The sequence below is a fragment of the Pteropus alecto genome, unplaced genomic scaffold (assembly GCF_000325575.1).
Source record: "Pteropus alecto unplaced genomic scaffold, ASM32557v1 scaffold110, whole genome shotgun sequence".
NCBI classification, from domain to species: domain Eukaryota; kingdom Metazoa; phylum Chordata; class Mammalia; order Chiroptera; family Pteropodidae; genus Pteropus; species Pteropus alecto.
In genome coordinates, this window is record NW_006431920.1 from 10,174,362 (window position 1) to 10,197,734 (window position 23,373).

The 23,373-nt window shown below is 43.6% G+C and overlaps 1 protein-coding gene across 8 annotated transcripts in view; it reads left to right on the forward strand.

The window, feature by feature from the left end:
- NHEJ1 (non-homologous end joining factor 1) overlaps window positions 1-14,365 on the forward strand; it is a 68,544-nt gene extending 54,179 nt beyond the window's left edge. For all 8 annotated transcript variants that reach the window (XM_015585365.2, XM_015585364.2, XM_015585366.2 and 5 more), the window contains 3 exons: window positions 12,572-12,689; window positions 13,270-13,379; window positions 13,855-14,365. In XM_015585365.2, the coding sequence (XP_015440851.1) occupies window positions 12,572-12,689; window positions 13,270-13,379; window positions 13,855-13,929 (303 nt within the window). In that variant the 3' untranslated portion in view covers window positions 13,930-14,365. The remainder of the gene's footprint in view (window positions 1-12,571; window positions 12,690-13,269; window positions 13,380-13,854) is intronic.
- Window positions 14,366-23,373: the final 9,008 nt, after the last annotated feature.

Sequence of the window (23,373 nt, forward strand, 5' to 3'; positions counted from 1 at the left end):
CCCGCCCCTCATGATCCTGGATCCTGGGAGAGCCCCTCTTTCCATACTCATTTTCTCCAAATTATAGGTTGTTCTATGTTGGACCCATCATGGATGGGCTCAGTGTATTCATCTAGGATTTGCAAAGTCCTTACACCAAGAGAACAGCATGATACTTACTACCTGCTCAGAGCGGGGCAAGGGAGATTAATGCTGAGGATGTGCATTCACCTAACCTGGGGCTGAGTTAGGAATTTGAGTGCAGAGATTTCCAGAGAATCTCATTTTCCTGCGACAGTCTCACACAGATTTAGCTACAAACATAATTTTCCACATGGCAGTGTTTCTCCTTGCCAGCTTTCCTACAGTCGCATCATTAATTCTGATAGATCTGGCAGGAGTGATTTGAGCCAGGGCTATTAGTTGGCTGGTTCCTGTGGATTTCCCTCCTGTTTTCAGCTCAACCTGCTGTTCTGATTTAATGGACATACCTTGACCCCATTCCCACCCTCCAGATCCACCCCATGGCCTTGCTTCTGTTTACCTGTCGTGCAGGTTAAGAGCAGGAAGTTTGGGAGTGGACTGGGAAATCCCTGACAAGGATGAAAAATCCTGCCTGCTTTTTACTGTTTTCTCATGGCAGACTATATATAGACCTGTATCATAGAACCGAAAATATTTTGCCGAACGCACAATCATTCATTTATTTCTTTGGACCTAGAACAATCTGGCTCAGAGAAGATGCCAAGTAGGTGATTCTTGAATGAATAAATGTATTTGTTTCTGTGACTTGAGATTTTTCCTCTGAATCTGCATTCAGGACATTATCTCCTGCTATTAACCAAGGATTTATTTCATATTTGTGTGTTTGTATAAACACACACACACATATGCACACCCTTGTTCATTTAATACAGAATTTGAAGCAGCTTTTTAAATAATCCTTTGAATTTTATTATCTCCCTTGGCCTGCCCCAGAGAGTTTGCAGTAGAATATATTTACTGGAGACTAATTCAGCATTTCTAGACCTCAGGCTGGCTTTAGCAGGAAGCCCCCTTTGAGATGAAGTCAGGTTCAATGGTAGAGAAACTCAGACTATGGGAAGCAGCTGTCTGACAATCTCAAGGCACTGAATTTGAAAAGTGCTGAGAGCTCAGTACTTCCAGATCTAGTTATTTGAGTGCCAGGTTTAGTTATTCTCTGTGGGTTTAGGAAGAGTCTCACCTCCTACCCACCCCAGCCAGTATATCCCTCACTTAATATCAACTGTTCTTGCTCTTAGAATGCTGACATGAAGAGCTTTATAAGGAAAGAACTTGTAGAAATGGCTCTGAGGTTGTGCCATTGGCCCTAGCTTGAACTCCTCTGGACTGTGAGCATGGGAATGTAGGATTGTGAAAGGAAGAACCAAGGAGTCCCCAGAGCGCCAGCCTCTTGCTTTTTAGACTCAGTGAGAGATTGGCAGCTAAGGGCTCATATCTAACTGGGCCAGTCAGAAGAGGGATAAACTTCTATCCCAAAGCTTTGTTGCAAATATAGATATAACCTCCATGAGGGCAGTGGCCATGTCTGTGCTCCCAAATGGAATTCCCAGCACCTACTTCAGAGCCTGGCACATAGTAGATATTTGGCAAATATATGCTGAATGAACCTGAACTCTAGGAGCTCACAGCCTAGTGGAGGAGATGGGAAATGAGCAAACAGATAATAGAACTTTATTACAGTTGTTTAGAGGAAAAAGAATAGAGTGCTATAAGAACAAATACTTTACATGACATGGTCAGGGGTCCAGGAGAAGTGACATTTAAACAGATCTAAAAGGTGAGTAGGAGCCAGCCACTGGAAGAGCAGGGGAGACAGATATAAAGGAGATGCCCTTTAGCCCCCGGCCAGTTTGTAGTCATGACGAGGAGGAAGTCTGCATGCCTATTTATCTAGATTCTTGTAGGCTATTTATGGAAAAAAGAAGGGTCTACTGTTGATTCATAGTTAGTCTGTTCACCACTGCCCCCACCACACACCGTTCCTTACATATCCAGCTTTGTTTTCTAATGCCTTAGACCTAGTGTTATTGACTGGGAATCAAAGGCTCCAGTGTGTGCCTGGCCATGAAGAACAATTATTTGTTTATGCGTCTGATTCCCCAACCAGACTATGAGCTCCTTGAAGGCAGTGAACTCTGTCTTATCCTTAGGACACAGCACGCTATCTGGCATACTCAATTTTGTTTAATGATTGAATTAATAATAACAGTTAATACTTAGTGAGTGCTTTCTGTGTGCCAGGCAGTGTAGAGAGCAGTTTACATGTATTGTCTCATTTAACCCTCATCATAACTCTACAGTGCGGTAGTGTTATTATTCCCATTTTACAATGGGTAAAACTAAGGCTTAGAAAGGCAAAGTAATGGACTTGGGATGTGAGCATTTTAACTCCAGAACCCACCCAGTTTTGCTGAAATAAAGTGCATTTTCTAGTTGCCTTCAGGGAGCTGAGATTGCTTGTAAATTTCACGGGAAAGGAATTAATACGTTCCATACCTTATCTCATTTAACAATTCTCACAACCACCTTTATTGATGGGAATTATTTTACTCATTTATAGAGAGAAAATTGAGGCCCAAAGAGATTAAGTCACTTGGACAAGACCATAAGAATGAATATGTAAGCGGTGGAGTTATTTTCAAAGCTAGGCCATGTGGCTTTAGATCCTGTGCTCTGTCCCCATTCTACGCTAACTCCAGTCACTCAGTCACTAGGCAGGAATCTGCTCCACTGATTATGTTAAAGTCCTTTAAAAGCTGTCCAGGCCTGTTGGAGCCCCAGAGTCTATTCCTATAAGAGGAAACAGGCAGAGGAGAGTGGGAGAATAGAGACTTTATCTTTTTTTAAAATTCTTTTAAAAATTGAGATATAATTCACATACCATAACATTTACCAAAAAGTATACACCAAAAGTGTACGGTTCTGTGGTTTCACAATATTCACAGGGTTGTTCAACCATAACTACTATCTAATTTCAGAACCTTTTCATCACTCCCAAAAAGAAACCCCGTACCCATTTGCAGTCATTCCCCATCTCCCCTACTGCCAGCTCTTGGAAATCACTAATCTACTTTCTGTCTCTATGTGGATTTGCCAATTCTGAATATTTCATACAAATGGAATCATATAATATATGGTCTTTTGTGTCTGGCTTCTTTCACTTAGCATTATGTTTTCAAGGTTCATCCATTGAAGTATCAGTATTTCATTCCTTTTTATGGCAGAATAATATGCCATTATGTGGCTATACCACGTTTTGTTTGTCCACTTGTCGGCTGATGGACAGTTGAGTTGCTTTCACTTTGGGGTTATTATGAATAATGCTATGTGAACATTTGCGTATGAGTTTTCGTATGAACATATGTTTTCAATTCTTTTGGGTTATATAATAACTACATTTGACTTGTTGAGGCCCTGCCAAATTGTTTTTTTGTAGTAGTTTATCTTTTATTAATAAACTTTTAAAATTGTAATATAAGATGAATACAGAAAGTGCCCATATCACAAGCATATAGCTTGAAGAACTGTTACAAAATGAACATAGCGGTGTAATCAGCACCCAAATTAAGAACTAGAAAATTTCCAGTACTTAGCAGAGGGTGGCCACTCTCCTGACTTCCGATATGATAGATTAATTTTCCTGTTTTGAACTTTATATAAATGGAATCATGTGGCGTACACTCTTTTGTGTCTGACTTTTCACTCAACAAAATGTTTATGAAATTCATCCATGTTGTGTGTAGCAGTACTTTGTTAATTTTCATTTCTGTATAACATTTCATTGTAAGACTGTACCATAATTTATTTATTCATTTGTGTTGGAGCTATACATAAAAGTGAAATGGTTGTTTCATAGTCGTGCATTTGCTTAGATTTAGTAGATACTGCCAGACAGTTTTCCAAAGTGATTATATCAATTTATAGTCACACAGGCAGCATATGAGAGTTGCGGTTGTACCACATCCTTGTCAACGCTTGTATTATCTGTCTTTTTCCTTTTTGCCATTATAGTAAATATGTAGTGATGTCCTATTATGGTTTTGATTTCCCTAATGACTTACTGGTCATTTAGATATGACCAAGCCCTTTGCCAATTCTTTGTTGGGTTATTTGTCTTCTTATTATTGATTTCTAAGAGTTCTTCATATATTCTGGAAATAAGTCCTATGTTGGTTATATGTATTGCAAATATTTTCTCCTACTCTATAGCTTGCTTATTTCCTCTCTTAATTGTGTCTTTTGAGGAACAGGGTTCTTAATTTTAATGTAGTCCAATTTATCAGTCTTTTCCTTTATGATCTTTATCTACCTAAGGTCATAAAGATTGAGCCTTGATTGTGTGTGGTGGCGGGGAAGGGAGGGGAGAGAGAGGTGGTTCATTATAGAGTAAGATTATGTAAGGTGGAGAGGACACTGTGTCACCCTACAGGGAGCAGGCAGGGTGGGGGCAGGGACCCCACGAGATCACAGCCACCATGGGCTGTGTTCCCAGCTGTCAAGCATGTAATTGGAGTGAAAGAGAATCCTTTTGGTGGTAGATGTCCTACAGAGAATACTACCAGGTCCTCTAAATCACCTCTGTGCCCTACAGACCCAGCTAGCTGACTGTCCTCCCTTCCACTAAAACAGGAAAAAAAAAAAAAGGAATGAAATATGTAGTTACGCATAGTGCTCGTGGCCCAGGGCACGGATCAGCACGCTCAGAGCCAGATGCCTGCCGTGTAGCTGTGATTTGCTTTTTGTTACTAAACCTGATGCTTTTTTCTTTCTGATTTCTACCACATTGTTTCATTTCCATTTGGGAAAAGGATGGCAAGGTGGCAGAATTGGAGAGAGATCCTAAACTGTCATTCACACTTGTCCCCTGGTAGGCTGGTCGGAGGCTCGTCCCTGAGCCAGAGCTGACAGAAACTGCTTGTTCTTGGAGAAGGAATGGGAGTTGGGAGTAGAGAAAAGAGGGAATGAGGGTTGCTACTGCACTTTCCAAGGGCCTCTGAGGATTCATACCCCCCAGGAAACCACTTTTGTCCCCCCAGCCCCTTTGCTGCCCCTTAGTCTCTTTCCAGGCTAGAAAGTCACGGTTTGTGCTGGGGCCGGGTGGGGCTTTGGGGACAGTTTAGGCTCTGGCCCTCCAAGGGGGAGGGGGTAGTTAAGAAGTGAGCAAAGGGTCACAGCTTAGGCTGTACCATTTGCTTGTCACCTTGAGAAGTTCCACCTTGTCTAGCAAAACCTCCTTTCAGAGGCAGCCACCACAAAGGGCTCTTATGAGAGCAGCAGTCCCTGCCCCCGCCTTCACTTCCACTCCCTTTACCATTATTTTTCTTTTGGGGCAGAGCTGAGAGGCCTTCCTGCTATGACTTTGAGGGGCTGTACTAATTTTAAAAGGAGATTTAGAGCCTAGAGCCTCCCCATACCAGAGGTTCATTTTTCTGATTTTCTAGTACCATTGGAGGATACCAAGGGGTTAAGTCAGGCTTTCCTTCTCTGGAGGACATTTTCTTTTCCCTCCATCAGCCTCTTGAGCTATTCGGAGATTTAAGAAAGAAGGTGAGAGCTAGCATCTAGAACAGCTAGACCTCAGAATAGGGACCAGCCTTCCTCTGGCGGGGTGTAGAGGGCAGAGAGAAATGGATGTCTCATTGGGTGATTCCAAGAGGCTTCATAGTGTAGCAGTTCAAGTGTACGCTCTAGAGTTCAGTTTCCTGGGTCTCCCACCTCTCCATTCTGCTACTTTCTAGCCGAAGTTTTGGTCAAATTACGTAACCTCTTTGAACCTTTGTCTTCTCATATACAAAATGAAAATGATTTCAGTGCCTAGCTGATAGGGTTACTGTGGAGATTAATCGAGATAATGTTTTACACGCTTAGCCTAATACCTAGTACTTTGAACGTATTCCAAAATGTTAATCTTACTCATAGTATTCAAGCGTCCTGTTTCGACCTCTCTGTATAGTCTTTCTTCTGTCTCCCTTCTCTTCTGACTGTGCCGTTCAGGGAGGTAGGGAGGCCTCAAGCAGAACCACAAAAATCTGAATAATATAAGTAAGACTGGACTTTATCTCAAACTATTTTGAACTCTGCACCTATCTTATCTACAATATATTTCCAGCACCATGAGAAAGAGTGAGGCAGCAGAATTATCCCATTTTGAAGAATGGCTACAAAAAAGTGAATTAATGATTTGACTAGGTTGTATACACACCTGCTTGAATGTATGTATGCATGCATCCATTCTCCCACCTTGTGTTAAGAAGGTGGAGGGGTGAGGTAGACTATTAATAATTTGCAAGATCCCGAATACAAGGTTAAGTTCAGGCCTCTGTGTTTTTTCCTTAGGAGCCCAGCATTGAGCGGGTGGGTGCTCAGGAGCCAGAGGCTCATGGGAGGGCCCGGCGAGGTCAGCGGCAGCAGGGCAGAATGGCCAGGGCAGGCCTGGTGCAGCGCAGACCCAAACAAAGCTAAACCAGACCAAACATAAGAGCTGTGTCAGCTGTCTCATCGACTTCACACACGATCTTCAAGGGCAGTGTGCCTTGTGTATTTAGGGTACTGTGTTCTCTCCCAAGTCACCCAAGTTTGTGATCAGTGGACTAAGAAAACAGAGGGGTATTCAGGTTGGATCTTGCCTGAAACTCAGAAGCAGCTCATCCCAGTGAGATGCTGTGGAAAAATTGGAAGCGGAGAATAGGGAGAGTGAGATGGACGTCACCATCATCTCTCTCCTTATTGTCCCATTAACCTTTCTTCTCTGACTCTGAAGCTACTATGAGATTAATCCCATCAGAAACCATTTGGCCGTTAACTGTTTGGTCGACGTATCTGCAAGTCACGTTTTTCTGCTTTCCAAATAGTCTTACTGAGTGCGTTACTTTAAGGTGGAAATGCCACAGCCTGAGCACATTAGGGAGCAGGAAATGGTGGTGAGAAAGGGTTCCCGGTAGAAGCATTGTTGGCCGAGGTGGGCCGTGTGGAATCTACTGCTCGAACTTGTTGAGGAACAAGCTGGTTGTGCTCTGTGTGCTCCTGCAGGGGGTAGATTTACTCTCCTCTGTTATACCCACCCCCCAAAAAAGAGGGCGAGGAGAATGAAAGTGAAACTTTGGCCTCTTGGGTAGCTCCTGAATATGAGGAGACTAAAGGAGATATTTGAGAAGCATCGAGAGCCGTTCGGGGGAGTTAGAGAGACATCATATATACGGAGCAGGCAACCTTTACAAATGTTACCTTGTATAATCCTTCTGTCAGTCTCATACAAGTAGGTATTGGTTTCTTCATTTTTCTGGTGATGTAACAGAGGCTAAAAGAGGTTAGTAACATAGCCGCTCACTGGCAAAGCCAGAATTTAAAATGAGGACCTTCTGATACAAAAGCCATGCGGCCTCGGTCTTCACCGGAGACTGAGGAGTGGGCTAGTGTGGCAATGGTGGGCAGTGAACTACCAACAGGTATCTCCCTGCTCTGGGCTTCGCCTAGTCACTGAATTTTTAGGTCATATACTTTGGAATACAGTGGGGAAAGGTTAATAATTGTGTCAAACCCTGGCTTCTCTGTGCACTATAGCATTAGGGCATTTCTTGAGCCTCCTTGGCAATGGACCGAGGCCAGGAAAGAAGGATCTCAGTGTGTCTTGCAAAGGGAAAGGACACATTTCTTGATTACTTACTCCACTCATTTAATCCTTTCACGAACTCTGTGGCGTAGATGTTGTTAGTCTCACCTCCATCATCTCTCTCCATTGCTCCACATCTAGATGGTCAGTAAATAGTTGGTAAATGGATGGATTGGGGCGGGGCAGGGGGGGGGTTGGTGGAGCAGAAGTTCTGTTTCTTGACAAGTCTTTCTCATTAGAGTCCCCTCCCAAACCATTTTTCTTGTTCTTTTCTATTTATCTTGGTAACCCTTTGGTAATTGGAGACCTCAGAAGGGTTTTCAACGTGTTCTTACTCCTAAAGGGAGCTGATGATGATTTCCTAAACTGAGGCTTGGGCCTCCCGAGGAGGAAGTTGGTATCCATTACCAGCAGAGTTTACCAGATTGCAGGGGATGGGAGAAGAGTTCTTACCCTTAGGAAGCCATGTTTTGAGGGCCCTGCCTTGTGATTGTAACATTGCGACGGTCAGTGTCAGGGACGTGGGGCTGTGCCAGCTTCTAGGGCTGTGCCAGCTTCTGGAGCTGATGCCAGAACCAAAGTCCTGCTCGAGGCTAATGATGAGAAGCTCCACTTTGTTCGTTTTCCCTTTTTCTTCTGTGAAATCTGTATCCTCAGCCTGTGGGCCTATATTGAGTAGGGTGAGCAGTGTATTGGGGTCCAGCCTAAAAAACAAAGGTTTCTTTTCTGAAAACAGCCCCAGAAGAAAGGAGGGATGAGATGGAGGTGGGGGTAGGATAGGATCAGACCTCTTATTTCTAGTTGAAAATGGCAATGGGATCTCTCCAACAGATCCTGATGGGTGGGATCAGAGAGTAGGAAGGAGTCTTAGAATTTCTGGACCACTGGGAACAAATTTTAGACCTGATGAAGATGAGAGTTATTGCTAAGAGGGTAGTGTGGCCCCTAGGAACCAAGATGGACTGCAGTAGGGACAAGAGGGCAAATAAAATGCCCTGCAGGGTTTCTGTAACTTTGGTTTTTCTAAAGCTTCTGATATGGCTGTATAGCAGAAGCCAAACTCTTAGTGGATTGGAGATGGGAGAGTAAAATAACTCTCGGAGACAGGAGAGTAATATAGCTCCTGTGGCAGTTGACAGTACTAGCAGTAAGCAGCGAAGAAGTACTAAAAGAATTTACGTAAATGTAGCAGAAAGCCTACAAAAGGGAAACCTAGAGGAAGCTTCCGATTCCTCATTGTCGTATCAATATTAATTTGGAGCCAAGGCAGCCTTGGCAAGCAGTAGTATAGTAGAGAAAGCCGCTTTGTGAAACAAAAGGACATTCCCATGGGCATATCCTTAATTCAGAAAACGAAGTCCTTTGCAAACTAGTGGATATGAATTTAGCCTTCTGGTCTCATTTCCCATGAGATGTGTCCACACAGCCTATCTTTATGCTTCAGATACTTCCACCACCTCTGAAGCTTTTTGCTGGACTCTCAGTCAGAATTTGTCTCTTTCTTCTTCTCTGGGTTTCTTCCTATTACATTTTGTTTATAACTCTGTTATAGCATAATGCTTGAAAAATATATATTGTATTGTATTGTATTGTATTGTATTGTATTGTATTGTATTGTATTGTATTGTATTGTATTATATTATAAATAAAAAGTACACACACACATGTACATATAAACTCTTTGAGGCAGCGACTCTGACTTCCTCATCTCTGTACGAACTCAGTCCTGTTCTGAGGAGGGAAGGCCTGGTACATCTCTGTCCCCTCCCCCAATCCTGTAGTGCCTGGCAAAGTTGAGTCGGTATCTCAACTTTTTTGCTCAGTAGAATTGATTCTGGGTTAATCAGTTCAACACATTATACAGCAGAACACATTATACAGTATTCTTTCCCTCCCCACTCTGGGCAGTGACCCGCTTTGTGGCTGGTACACTTTGCTCCTGGCTCAGTTGTACTTAAAGCAGGAGGCCCTGCTATTTGCTTTTCTTAGTCCTGACTCTAGCGTTCTCTCTTTGATCTCTGCCAGTTGCCCCAGCTCGCCCTCACCATTGTCCTGCACAGGGAGCTAAAGTTTCCTCTTTTCCACACTCGGGCCTCTTCACCTCTCTTCCCTAGTATATTCTGCAGATGATGCCCAAGGAATCAGGGATGACGGGGACCAGCTAGAATAGGATAAGAGTGTGGCCTTTCAGCCCCTGAGGGTTCCAGGTAGGGCCAGCTGCCTCTTTTTTCATCTGTTCACTTTTTTCTTGTCACCTGAGGGAGCTTGTTCCTGGGCTGGATGAGAATGTAGGCAGATGATCTGCGATGTAACAGGTTGAGGGTAGTGATCCTGGTAAAGGCCATATTTCCCTTTTGACTAAAATCCTGATATTCAGAGAAGTAAATAGGGTACTTTTTATATCTGTGAAGCCAGACTCTCTGGATTCCAGTCCTACTCCACCACTTAATATCCGTGGCTTCCTCACGAAAATGAGGTTGTACTATTGCCTACCATGTTCATTCATTCGCAAATAGTTATTGCACCCCTACTAGTGGGCCAGGTTATTCTAGGTGCCAGGGAAATAGCAGTGAATAAGACAAGAATGGGTTAATACATGAAGGCCTTGAAGCCAGACTCTGTGGATTCCAGTCCTACTCCACCACTTAATATCCGTGGCTTCCTCACGAAAATGAGGTTGTACTATTGCCTACCATGTTCATTCATTCGCAAATAGTTATTGCACCCCTACTAATGGGCCAGGTTATTCTAGGTGCCAGGGAAATAGCAGTGAATAAGACAAGAATGGGTTAATACATGAAATACTTAGAACAGTGCATTGCATGCAGTAAATACGCAGCAAATATACCAATATTCTTTTTCTAGTACTTTTCTGAGACTGTATACTCAAGTAGGATAACCTTTGGCAGCAACTGTAGGACCAGAGCTCTCTGAGAAGCGGGAAGACAGAGGGTGGGCTAATACATAGGCTCTAGATTTGGACTCTGGTCCGGGACAGCACGGGCTTTAGCAGCCTTTCATTTCTCATACTTCATTTTGAGACTAAGTACCTGAGCTGGCTAAAAATCACCCTGGGAAATTTATGAGTCTGTTTAGTTCCAAAGAAGGGGCAGGAGGCAATGACCCTGGACTGCCTAGATTCTGCCGAGCCCGTTTATACAAACAGAACAGTGCCTACCAAGCTGTGTATGGATGACACTGAGAGAGGCCACATCTCTTGAGCAGTATGAAGGGAGATCCTAGAGACATGAGATATGAGGAAGGAGAAGAGCTGTTGGCCTCTCCACTGTCAAGGCTCTCTGCCTGTGGAGTAGAGGACTTTGTGTGGGAGGAGGTGGCTTGGGGAGAGGCAAACCTGGATGGAGAGTGAGGTGAGGTGGAGGTGTGTGGCCTGATAGTTTACCTTTCCTGTTTCAGTTCATTCCTCAGGTAATGCTGCTGAGGAGTGCTGTTTTACTGCTAGCGTGCTTACTGGCTGGAAGTAAAGTTTGGACTCAGGGCTTCTGATTCATTGTCTGTGGTTTGCAGTGAAAGTCCAAGACTGGTATAACTTTTATGAGAGTTGGGTTGGAGTAGAAACGTGTATGCTACTTTTCCTAAGGTTCAACAAGTTTTTCACCGTGCTCAGAGAAAGATAACTGTCATCTTGACCCTGGCTTAGCAACTACTTCACGGCTTCTCCCGCTTTCTCTCTTCTGTTCTTCTTCCACGGTGGGTTTTCAGCAATGAATGCCCCGTAGCCCAGAGAAAGTGCCCTTGACAAGAGATATGGGCCAATCCAAGATTCTTGGTTTAGTTCTCATATGAGCTGCTGGCACTTCTTCGTGGGAGACCTGCTAACTTGGCTGGGAAGCGTAACGATTTGCATGCATAGGGACAGATGAAGTAGTTCTGGGCCCTTTCCAGGATTCTAAAGTGCAGCCAGGTTTGGGACCACTGGGTACCATACTCTTTCATCTCATTTTTCTTGCACTTCCTTCGGTCTTCAACGTTATTTCAACTCAGTTCAGCCAAAAATATGAAAGTCAAACTAGGCAAAGCACTTTGCTATAAACATAAATCTACAGTTCATTCTGTATTGAAGGAAACATAAATATAATGTGAAAATAACAGTGTTTCTCAACCTTTTTTTCATTATCACCTCCCTAAAGAACCCTTAAGACATTTTTTCCTAATTAACACCCCTCAGGAAATTATAATATGAAAGACATACCAAAATTCTGTTTATGTTTATGTATATCTGTACTTTATACTTTAAAAGAGAAGATTTTTTTCACCACCACCCCCACCCAAGAACTAATTTTCATCCCCCTTAGGAGGAGTATCACCCCCATTGTGAGTTCATAGATTATAATAAGCACAGTAGGATTGCAATAGGGAATAGAAAACGTCAGGTAAGCCTCCGAAGCTTTGGAAACTTTATTTCTCTCACCTCCTCTGACTGAACGTCACAACTCCATTAATTTTTCTTGTCCCTTAGTCTGTCATTCCCATATTTTTCTCTCTCTCTTACCCTGGATTTCATCATTTCTCATTTTCCTCTCTGGTATGGAAGTTTAGGAGCGAATTTCATTAAAATAATAATTTGTACAGCTTAGGGACAATTTAAGGAAGGTGATTTCCTGAAACAGCCCTCTACAAGGTCATGTCTTTGGAAGAAAGAGCCTAGAGACCTATGGGGTATTTATGAGAAAACATAATAGACTAAGTATTGGAAGAAATAAAGATACACTTTAGAGTTACCTTTTAGAGAAGAAGATTTCCCAAGAGGTCTATATATTGGTCCCAACAGGCTTGGATATGGGTGCCCTATTTGAGATCTAACTTCTTTATATAAATTCTTTTGAGGGGTTGATGCCAATTCTGCCAGTGGAATATTAAGTCCCTTTTCTCTGGCAATACAGCGTAACAAATGACAGCATCTCCTCTCCCCTGTAGAAACTTCCAGAGGCATGCAGTGTTGGTGAAGGAAGACCCTTTGTCACAAATCTACAGAATCTCTATATGGCAGTTACCAGACAGGAGGTCCAAGTGAGGCAGAAGCATCAAGGCACTGGTGAGTAGCTCCAAGAGTACTTGGTCTCTTGGGGTTAGAGTTAAGGTCTAGGTTTGTGCTATTTAATAGGTTTGTGGTAACTCTAGCCACTTGTGACTATTTAAGTTTACATTAATAAAAATTAAATAAAATGAAAATTTTATTTCCTCATTTGCTCTAGCCACATTTCAAGAGCTCAACAGCCACCTGTGGCTAGTGGCTACCAAGCCAAGTAGTGCAGATACAGAACATTGCCACCACCGCAGAAGGTTCTGTTAAACTGGCCTAGGCACCCAGGAGGGTCAGCCAGGGAACCCAGAGAAAGAGGACTCTCCCTGAGACCTGCCAGGAAAAGCGCAGAGGACCAGCTGGCTATTTTGAGTCAGGGAAGCTCTTGTCTACCTGACTCAAAAGTGGGCCTGGGGACTCTTCATAGTAGAAACAGGGCTTTTCAGAAATCAGCTGGAAGTTGGATTTGTGGCTACTGCTGTTTACATATTAGTACCAACCCCTGGCCTTTATCTGAATGCTTGGTAAACGCTGATGTCTTCCTGATAAGAAAGCATTTATCACTGTCTTCACTTGATCTTTCTGATTTCAGATCCTCAGACCTCAAGTAGTACCTCCATGCAAGGAACCGATGGCCAGCTTCTGAACCAGCCAGAAGAGCCTGTTTCCTCAGCACCACCCCTCCCGGTGCCTGAGCCCACAGTGAGTCGTGAGCAGCTTCCTAGATGGCGTTCTGAGAGTTGGAGGCGTGAACTGCTGTTTCCCAAGCCAGCGGTCCCTGGAATCACCACCTAGCTGATGCTGCCTTAATTAATGTGGGATATTTGTTACCAGGCTTCCGAATCATGGCTTTCTAGATAGAGAGTCAGGGTTTGTTACATCTCCTCTTGCTGTCTCTTTTCTGCAGTTCTTGTACTGAATGATGGGCCTTGACTTTTTTCTACGTTATCCCACTTTCAGTGACGGCCTGTGAGGCTCTTCCTGGGAGAGAAGGGATGTGTGTGTCTCTTGCATAGAGTCTCATATCACATTCACTGCCTGACGTAGACTTCAAAACACTGTGTCAGCCACTTTAAGAAGGCCTCATTCTAACCAGGGCCATCGGAGGAAGTTCCTTTCCTAACCTAAGTGGAACTGTTCAAAACCCCTGTTAATTCCAGGCTTCCTTGTTTTCTAGGATACTTCAGGCTCTGTGCAGAGACCTCAGCTGTCAAAGGTCAAGAGGAAGAAACTAAGGGGACTCTTCGGTTAACTTGTCACTGTCTCAACTGCTGAGGATGGACATGGACAATAGTTTCCTAATGCCACCTTGAAAGGCGCTCCAGTGATAGCGCTGTCTCTGACGCAGTTATACAGTCAGAGGCAAGATCGCTGAAGTTCACGTTGACAGGCCACTGGAATGGGTACTCTTAACCGAGGGATTCTGGCCCCAGCCCATCGGGCATTGGCCTTCCCTATCCAAGTGGAAGCTAGTCTCCGGGAATCACATACCCTCCTCCTTTTTAGTGGAGGTTTTCTAGACCTAAGACGCTACCGTGGACTTTAGGGGATGGGGCAAGTCAGTAAAAGGGCACAACATGCTTAGGAAACCTTGTCTACCGTTCTCAAGAGTCCTTACTAGTCCCAGGTGCTCCTCAGAGACCTACTTCTCTCTTTAGCATGGAATAAAAAACACTCACACTCCCCTGCTTTTGAGAGTATTTATTCTGGGGAATACATAACCCACTTCACTTTGCCGAGTTCCACCCCACTGTTGTCTCTGGACAAAGCCTAGGCCTTCAGGCCAATCCTTCGGGTTCTTCTTATGCTTCTCTGCTGTGGCCTGTGCTTAGCCTCCACGCGGGAACTTGGATCTTGAGTACTTTCTCCCTGGTAGGCATAAGGCAGAACAGATGGCTGCTGCTCTCCTTTGCCCAAATGATGTGGAGTCTTTTGTCTGTTTCCATGGCCTAGACAACAGGTTAAACTACAATATGGAATTGAAGTTACAAAGAGATCTGAGCACTAGGACCAAGGTAGTTTCTCACTGGAGTGGGAGAAAAAGGGATTTTACTTTCCCATCCTTCACTCCACTTCAAATAACGTAGTGACAAGAACTAGGAAAGATAGGACAACAGAGAACAGGAAGTGGCCACGGGAATTCTCAGGGACAACAGAATTGACCTATAGAATCAATAATGCTTAGCAAGAAAAAATGTAAAGGCTGTGTGAGATAGACAGAATCTTAGACTTTTAGAAAGTTGACTTTTCGGACAAATCTGACAAGATTTAGCAGACCAGAATTGGCAAAGCCCCTTGGCCTTCTCTGCTAGCTTTTCCTTCATAGGTAAGACCATCTGAAACTTCACCTTGCAGAGACAGGAAGGAAAGTAGAACTCAGATGTTAACTGGAAGCTGTTGTCCTACTGTTAGGTAGAGGAAGGAAGGAGTCAGGGGCAGAACCTACAGAGGCCTTTTCTGATTTATTTGCATGTGATGGTCAAGGGCCTCCTCATCCTCACATCCTCTCCAGCTAAGACAGGTGTTTCTGTCCTGATGTCAAGTCACAGGAGAGTGGACAATCGAAGCAATAATAGAATAATAATGATTATAATAAGAGCAACAGTAACTTTTATTGCGCAGTTTTTGTATACCAGGTTAAGAAGCACCTGACATTGAATCCTCACAGCATCATATGAGGAAGATACTGTTAACCCACTAGGAAATGAAGTCTTGAAGAAATTAAGTGACTTATCGAATGTCACACAGTTAATAACAGCCAGAATTTGAACCTAGACAGCTAAGTTCTCAACTGTGTTATTCTGTATATTACTGAAAACATTTTCCAAGAAAGATGTCAGGTTCTTCTTTCCTATCTTCTACTGTAACATCCTTCTCCTATGACCTCCTTTTAATAAGATGTCTATTCCCCATTCACTCTTCAGGAGCATTTGAGGAATCCAAGACTTACCCCGTGCCTTTACCTGCTGGCAGAGTCCGAGAGCTCCACTGGGGCTCATTCCTAGTTGCCGCTGATAACTTAATTTATCTCCAGACCACAGTGTCCCATGGTGCGTCCCACGGTCTTAACTGTCATTGAAGTGAGTTGGGAACCAAGTAAAAACAATCTATAGATGGCTCACTTTGTTCTTTAGTTTCTTTTTGGCAGAATTTAGATCGCTAGATTTCAGGATCTACCAGACATGAGACCACGTGGAAAATGGAAAGATTTTCCTAGCAATCTGGGAGAAAATATGGGTTATTCACCCTGGATAATCCCCCTGTCCTAAGAGCACTCCAGAGGAGGCATTTTTTAATCATAGGGGGATCAGGGGTTTGTGAATCCCCCAAAATTATAAGTAAACTCCCTGTAGCATAACTTTTTTCATGTTCTCAGAAGACTGTGTACTTTTGAAAAAAATTGAATAAGAATATGCCTAGTGACCTCCCCGCCCACTGCCCACTCTGTCCCCAAAGGTTGCCGTCTCCATGGGGATATTGCCCAAACACATCCTTCGATAAACACTGCTTCCAGAGGCCCTGCCTCGGGCATTCTTGCCCTGAAGCTCTTATCCCCCAAAGCTAGGGGTGGTGGCTGAGAATCATCTGTCCCAGGGCAACTCCAGGGAAATCCCTGCCTTGACGAATTGGCCCAGCCGGGCTGTATTCCAGCCCTGCCCCCTGGCTTGGGCCCCTCCCTGAGGCCCCCAGCCTGGCCCAACCCCCACTCCACATGCACATAAAAGGGTCGAATTCTCGTGGCTGCTCCATAAATTTTATTCCGTAAATATTAGTTTTCCCTGTGTTTAATAAAGCAGTGGCCCACCTCCCCGCCTACCCGCCCGCTCCCCGGGGCCGGGGCTGGGGCCAGGGCTGGCTGGTGGGAGAAGGGACTCTTTCAATTGCTTTGGAGTATTTTTAGAAAAAAAAATAATATAAGGTGGTTTACACGAGCAAGCCAGCAAACCAGGAGCAGGACTAGGGACCTCGAGGAAGTTCCTGCAGGAACTTGACCTAAAAAGTAGAGAAATAGCGCCACCTAGGCTGCAAGGCCTACTCGGCCTGGCTGGCAGGCTCACCCCTCCCCCACAGTCCGCCAGGACAGGCCAGCTCTTTGCTGGAAATCTTCATCCCTTAGCACTCCAGCTGGGCAGCACCTCCGTTCCTCAGGCCTCGGGAAGGGCTTTCCCAGCAGCCCTTGAAGGCAGAGCCCGAGCTGGGTCCTGGAAAACCCTGCTAGTGTCATTCTCTTTTCTCCCGTTGCCAGTCAGCCAGTCTCCCGCACCAAGAAGTGTTTCTGAAGGATAGTAAAGTTATTGAGAAGGGAGGAAGGAGCTTCTATAGTCCCTGTCTTCGCACTGCATCCTGAGGCGCTCGCCCGGGAATTCCTAGGGTGTACTGTGACGGAGCGAAGGCTGTGCTCCTTTGCTCTGGACTTGGGAAGACTCTATCTGTCAGATCAAGATCCTTCCTCAGGTCGATGAGGGTCCCTGACAGTGAGCACTTGGGGAAGGAGAGAGCTTTGTCTCCCGCATACTCAGCCCTCCTGCTTCTTAATTTTACAGTGTGGTACATCTGAACTCTTGCCTTCCTATTTATTCGAACCTCCTATTTACTGAAGCCCTTGCCTCCTCCTTCACCCTGGTCCACTGGGAGATAAAAGCAGGAGCCTCGCACGTGATCCTCCGTTTATAAAGATGGCAGAAGGAGCATAAAACATAACCCTAACCCTAACCATAAACCTGTGTCTAACCTAAACTTAAATCTAATTCAAACCGTAATTCTACCCCTAACCCTAATACTAGACAGAACCCAAATTTTACACTAACAATAACTCTAACTCTAACTCCAAACCTAAAGCTAACCCTAACCCTAACACTAAAACAACCCTAACCCTAACCGTAACCTAAACCTAAACTTAACTGTAACTATAATCATATGGAAAAGGTGACTCTTCTAGTCCTGATTTAGTCTTGGTCTTGACTTTGTCACCAGGGCAGTTTCTTCTCTCCAATTATTTTGTCCTTCATTTTCTTCTATTCACAAAACCAGGAAGATTTGCTCCAAGAGTATAATAGGGGAAGCCTAAAATCCTCCTAATAACCTTTTCTCACGATGTGGGATGCTCCCTTTACCTGTGCTGCTTACCCTGCCCGTCACTATTTGCGCTATTAATGTAATCTGTGTTTATATACACATTTCCCATGTGCTTTTTGTTTTCATCCTTACATTAGGTTATACTCCTTGAGAACATGGTCAGTTTTTAATCCTAACTCAGAAAATATCACTGTGGTGGCGTTATACTACTAACAGATGCAACTTTATCTTAACTGGGTTTTGACACAATCAAGACATGCTTTTCTAAGCTCTGCCCTGATGTTTTTCTGTCTAATTTTCCTAGAAGAAACTATTCAAAAGGAGTTAAGTGACCTATTGCAAGGAAGACACCAAACTCGAAGATCAAGGCCCTCGGTTTCTAGTTCCTGTTACTGACATCAGTAAATGCATGGGCTCGCAACATTGCAATGGAGTATGACAGGCACTTAGAGACAGAAATGCCAGAGGAGAAGGGGGCCCATGCTTTTGAGGGAGGATTTTGTCTAGCTGCTATCACCTCCTGGAAGCTGCCACTGGTTATTCTTGTCGAAGGTTCCTTATTGCTTATTTTTCTTCTATGTTTTCGCAGAGAGGGCCTCAGAAGATCCCACCCTGAGAGGTTGGGTATGAGGTGCCTGTCTGTGTGTGAAGGAGAGGGACCCAAGGGAATTCCTCTTTACTTGAGCTACAAGCCCATCTGACCTCCATCTTTCATCCCAGATCCTTTGAGGCATACTTTCTCATTTCCCGAGACTTTGCTTTACAGTGGCCCTTTATGCTTCCTCTCTATTCTGGGGTCTCATGTCTCTACCGTGACACCTGGGAAGTCATTAGGTAGCACCAAAGCATTCTAGCAAAGGCTCAGTTGCTCTTCCAAGCTAAGTCCTACCTGCACTCACATTCTCTATCCTAGAGCCCAGCAGGTTTGGACCCTTTGAATGAGTGCTAGCGTCTCAGCACCTAAGTCTCACGGGTGCCTGAGGATCTGGGCCAGCATAGGGGAACCCGGAAGAGGCACTGGAAGAACTTCAGGGTGTGGGGAGCACACAGCCATTGACTCACCTGGGAAGATTGTGCCCAGATTACTTGTCCTGCCGGGCCAAGCGCCAGGAGTTAAAGGAGCATGCAGTGCCACACTCTTCCTCCCTCTTCTCACTTTGAGGCCAAAAACTGTAGCATGGTTAGAGTAGGGCTTGGGGGCTGCTGGGAGTCCCTTCTGAAATCTGGCTGTTGTATTTACTTTTTCATATTGGCAGCTGGAAGGGGAAGCCCATCCCAGCTCGGGCATTGTTGTCTAACATGGTTAATCAGATCCTATAATCCTGCTGTGGAAATATTGGGCCTCACTCAAAACAATAGAGACCAAGAATATTGTGGTTAAATTTCAACTAACTGCCTCCCTGGCCTGTTTGCCTAACCCCTACCCCCCTTTCCTGGGCCAGAGTCCTCCTTGCTTTATGGACCCCTGATAGGATCGACAGCGGTCAGAAATCGGTGACGGGGGAAGAGAGAACAGAGTAGGGGAAGGGTAATCCTCTTGACTGACACTCTATCCTACCTTTCCCCTCCTACGCCAGGCCTTGAGCAGGGTGTGGTGAAAGGAGTTGGAGCTGGTGGGGAAGCCCCTCAGGATCTGGGTCTGGGTTCAGGGGTCAAGAGCAGTACTGCTGGGAATCCTGGTGGTAAAGAGAGTCCTTGTTTAAGACAGAAAAAGACTCTCGCCAGATGAGAAGGCAAGACTGCACTGCCAGTTTCATTTATTATGGCCGCCTGACGCTTTCAGGACACAAAGCAATACTAGTTGGTCCTATGTCACATGTGGGAGGAACAGGACAACACTGGGTGGGGGGAGAGGAGTTAGCAATAAGGCTTTCTGCTTCAGTAGTAACCTGATAAAATAACAATATAAACAATAATCTGATGATGATGTATGAAGGTGATACTGATACCCCCACTCAAGTGGTTTCTTGGTAATGATAATGTCCATTATGTTGCTCTCTTTAGCGAGTATGAATTAAATGCAGCAGGATAATTTACACATAGAATAGCAGCACAAAGGGAATAGATAAGTTGTACAATGGTATCGTCAATCAAAAAAAGAGATGCAGTGTCTGGATTGTGCAAAAGGGGAAAATTAACACGGTGATATGTTCACCAAAAGGCAGAGGACATTATTCTTGCAGACACTAGGGCACCCGGCTTGTATAGTGGGCAACTTTGAGTTTGCACTGGGCTATCATGCACCCAGGATGCACTGGGCACAAGTTGCAGCACACCGTGTTTGGGAGGTGTCACCAGCCTACAGTGAGGCCCCAGCACCAGCACCACAGACTACTGAATGGTCAAAGTCTATGTGCATTTTTAGGATTTGAAGACTGAAATAGCCTAACTGTGCCAAACAAAACTATATTTACTTAATCTGTTCATATAGGGTAGGGATGGAGGAACAACAAAGAGCACTTGATGTTTCTCACCTTAAGTGCTATGTGATAATTCAGGGACTGGCACCGTTCCTGTGGGTCATTCATCAAAGCCATTTTAAAGCAGGGACTGCTTGCTGGGAGCTGAGCTTTCCATCAGAACGACATCTGGAAAATAGTTCCTGGGAGTGAGACTCTAAGACATAAGTATGTTTCTGGATAGAAATCTTAAAACTAACTTAATAGTAGTCTTCAAGTAGAACTGAGGCAGGTATGAAACTGATATCAAAAGATGGAAAGATCTGAAGATGGAAAACATTTCAACAGTTAAGCAACTTGGATAATGAGTGGGAAGAATTCAATGGGAAGAAAGATCCCCAATCAAAGCTCCAGAGAACGAGCCATATTCTTGACCAAGAGGGAGATGTAAAAAGCCAAGTTGGTTAAACCTTATTCTGTACATAGGCTTGCACTGCGAACGAGAAAGTCCAACAGGAAAGCCCCAGGTCACTACAAAGGAATTGGAAGGAATGGCACAGGGTTGTAGGAAATGTGTTGGGAATGAGACAGAAAATCCCATATTCAACAAGAAACAGGAATAATTAAACACGTTTACTCAAGTCATACATATATATTAAATGCTAACTCACTAGCATCCCTACCAATGGGCATTATGTTACATACATTAAATAAACACGCATATATTATATATGGTCACAAAGACACAGCTCCTGCTTTCAAGAAACCTACACTCTGATACTAAATTTTTCAAGCGTATCGAGTAGAAAGGGAGAGTCATGACTATATCTTTTTTAAAATTTAAAAGTCATATGTATAAATACTATTGTTACCTGCTTTTGCTTTAACTTAACTATGTTGTGTCCGTATTACATATCAATACATGAATCTCTTTAAAGAGTAAATTATCTTCATTCTGAGCTTTATAAAAAGTATGAAAACACCCTCATAATCAAGAAGTAGAAAGCCAAGCTTACTCCATTTTCTCCCCTAGCTTCATCTTAGCTCACACTAGTCTCTTTGCTATTTCTCTAATACACAAGCATGGTAGGGCCTTTGCTCTATGCATTTCTCTCTGCCTAGAATGCTCTTCCGCTCGATAGCGACTTAGTTGAAGCCCTCACCTCTTTCAGATCTTTGCTTAAGTCACACCTTCTCGATGAGGCTTTCACGGACCACCCCACTTAGCAGAACACTCTGCCTTCTGACTTCACACCCCTCCCCACAGGCTGGCTGCACTGTTTTTACCCTGTTTTATTTTTTGCACTCATAGTCCTTTCTTATTCCCTTCTAACACATTATATATTTTATTTATTTTTTTATTGTTAATTGTCTCCCCAATGCCTCCCCTCCAGAAAAAAGCTCCATAAGGGCAAGAATCTTTGGATTTTGTTATTATTATTATTATTATTATTATTATTATTATTATTATTCTCACATCCTAACCACCTCAAACAGTGTCTGGCACTTAGTAGGTGCTCAAAAATAGTTGTTGATTGAATAAATGAAGAAAGATGATCTCTCACACACACATGTGCGCACATACACACGTCTGTTCACACTAGGTGTATCTTGAAGTGGTTTCAGAAATTTGTGAATATAAATGAATGTAATCTTTTTTATTTGCAGCAACTAGTTGTAAGATAAGAATGAGGGTTGAATACCATTTTGTTAGCTACGTCTATAATGGAATGAATTTGTCACTTTGCAGAAACTAAGAATATGTTATTAAAAAGCAAGTGACCACCGTATGCCTTTTTTCTTTGGCTACAGGTTCCCAGCATTCTTAAGGTGCTGTCTCTACCAGGAGAGACTGGTGAGAGAGTGTGGGTAGCCTAGTACACACTGAGTTACAGAATACTGACAGGCATGTCAGGAGCGTCCCTTGAGTTACTAAAAGAATAGCACTCCACTGCCTTGATTGAACATTTCACTGGACTGATATTTTCCAACATTCTCTGTAAGCAACTAAGTTCTCCCCTAATAGAGATACTAGAGTGGAAGTAGAGCCCATTAGTTAGTAAACATGTTATTATCCATATACAGAAATATATTTATATGTATATCTTCCTGTCTATAAGACTTTCCCACAATCTTCAGTCTCTGACTTGAGAGGAAAGTACACTCTGTCACTAATTCTGTTGCCTTTTCTTACCTTTTCAAAGTCATCAAAGCAAGGTCTTTAATGCTTGAATCTCTCTGAAGTGCCTTGTAATGAGCTTATTGTTTGGGCAAAGGTAATAGTCCCATTTCTAATCAATAGCTAACTTTCAAAGCATTCTTAGTTTTGAGTGGCTCTAATTGGATCTCCAAATGCAATCTGGGTTGATCTGAAGCTTGAAAGACAGGCATGCTTCCATTTCTGTATATGGACTAAATTCAGTGGGATCGCTAACGTCTTCAAAAACTCCACAGTAGAAGTCAGAGTGATCCCAACCAGTTGGGGAAGTGATCAGTCAAATAGACTATGAGATCTTAAAAGCCCAAGATGAAGATAATAAAAGAGTCTCCAAGATATAGAGAGAAAATGAGTGACTTGAACAAAGGTCAACAACCCAGCATGCTTGTTCTAGGAATCACTCACCAAGAAACGGGATTATTGTTGAGTCAAACAGCCTGGCTTCAACTCACAAGTGCTGAACCTCGGTTCCTCATTCATAAAATGAAGATAATGGTGTCAACTTCATAAGGTTTTTGTGAAGGTTACATCAGCTAATATTAGGGTTTCTCCCCTTTACGAGATCATCCAACTTGGCTCTCATTATTACGAGTGCCATTATCTTTGCTTGGACCAATGTCTTTTCCTGAGGATCCTCTTCATGCTTTTCAGTCATTCATTTTCCTCCTTCAAAAATGATTTCTTCTAAGAAGTCTAACCTGGCTCATTGTTTTTTATATCTATAGTCTTCTAGACCAAGTTTATCTTATATATTAACCTATCTAGTTTAAAATGCATTATTCTGTACCCATTCATGAGTGGCATTCATGGCTTGGTAACTGCCTTTTTTCCCCCATGATTTATCTTTAAGGTTAAACAGTAAATTCCTGGAGGACAAAAACTGTGTCTTCTACTTTTCTATTTGCATTCTCTATCCTTACGTGCCTATGACACTAATGTGCACAAGGTAGATGCTCCCTCACAGAAAGAAGTAGGGCCCCCGAATCCCCACTACTGTCTTGAG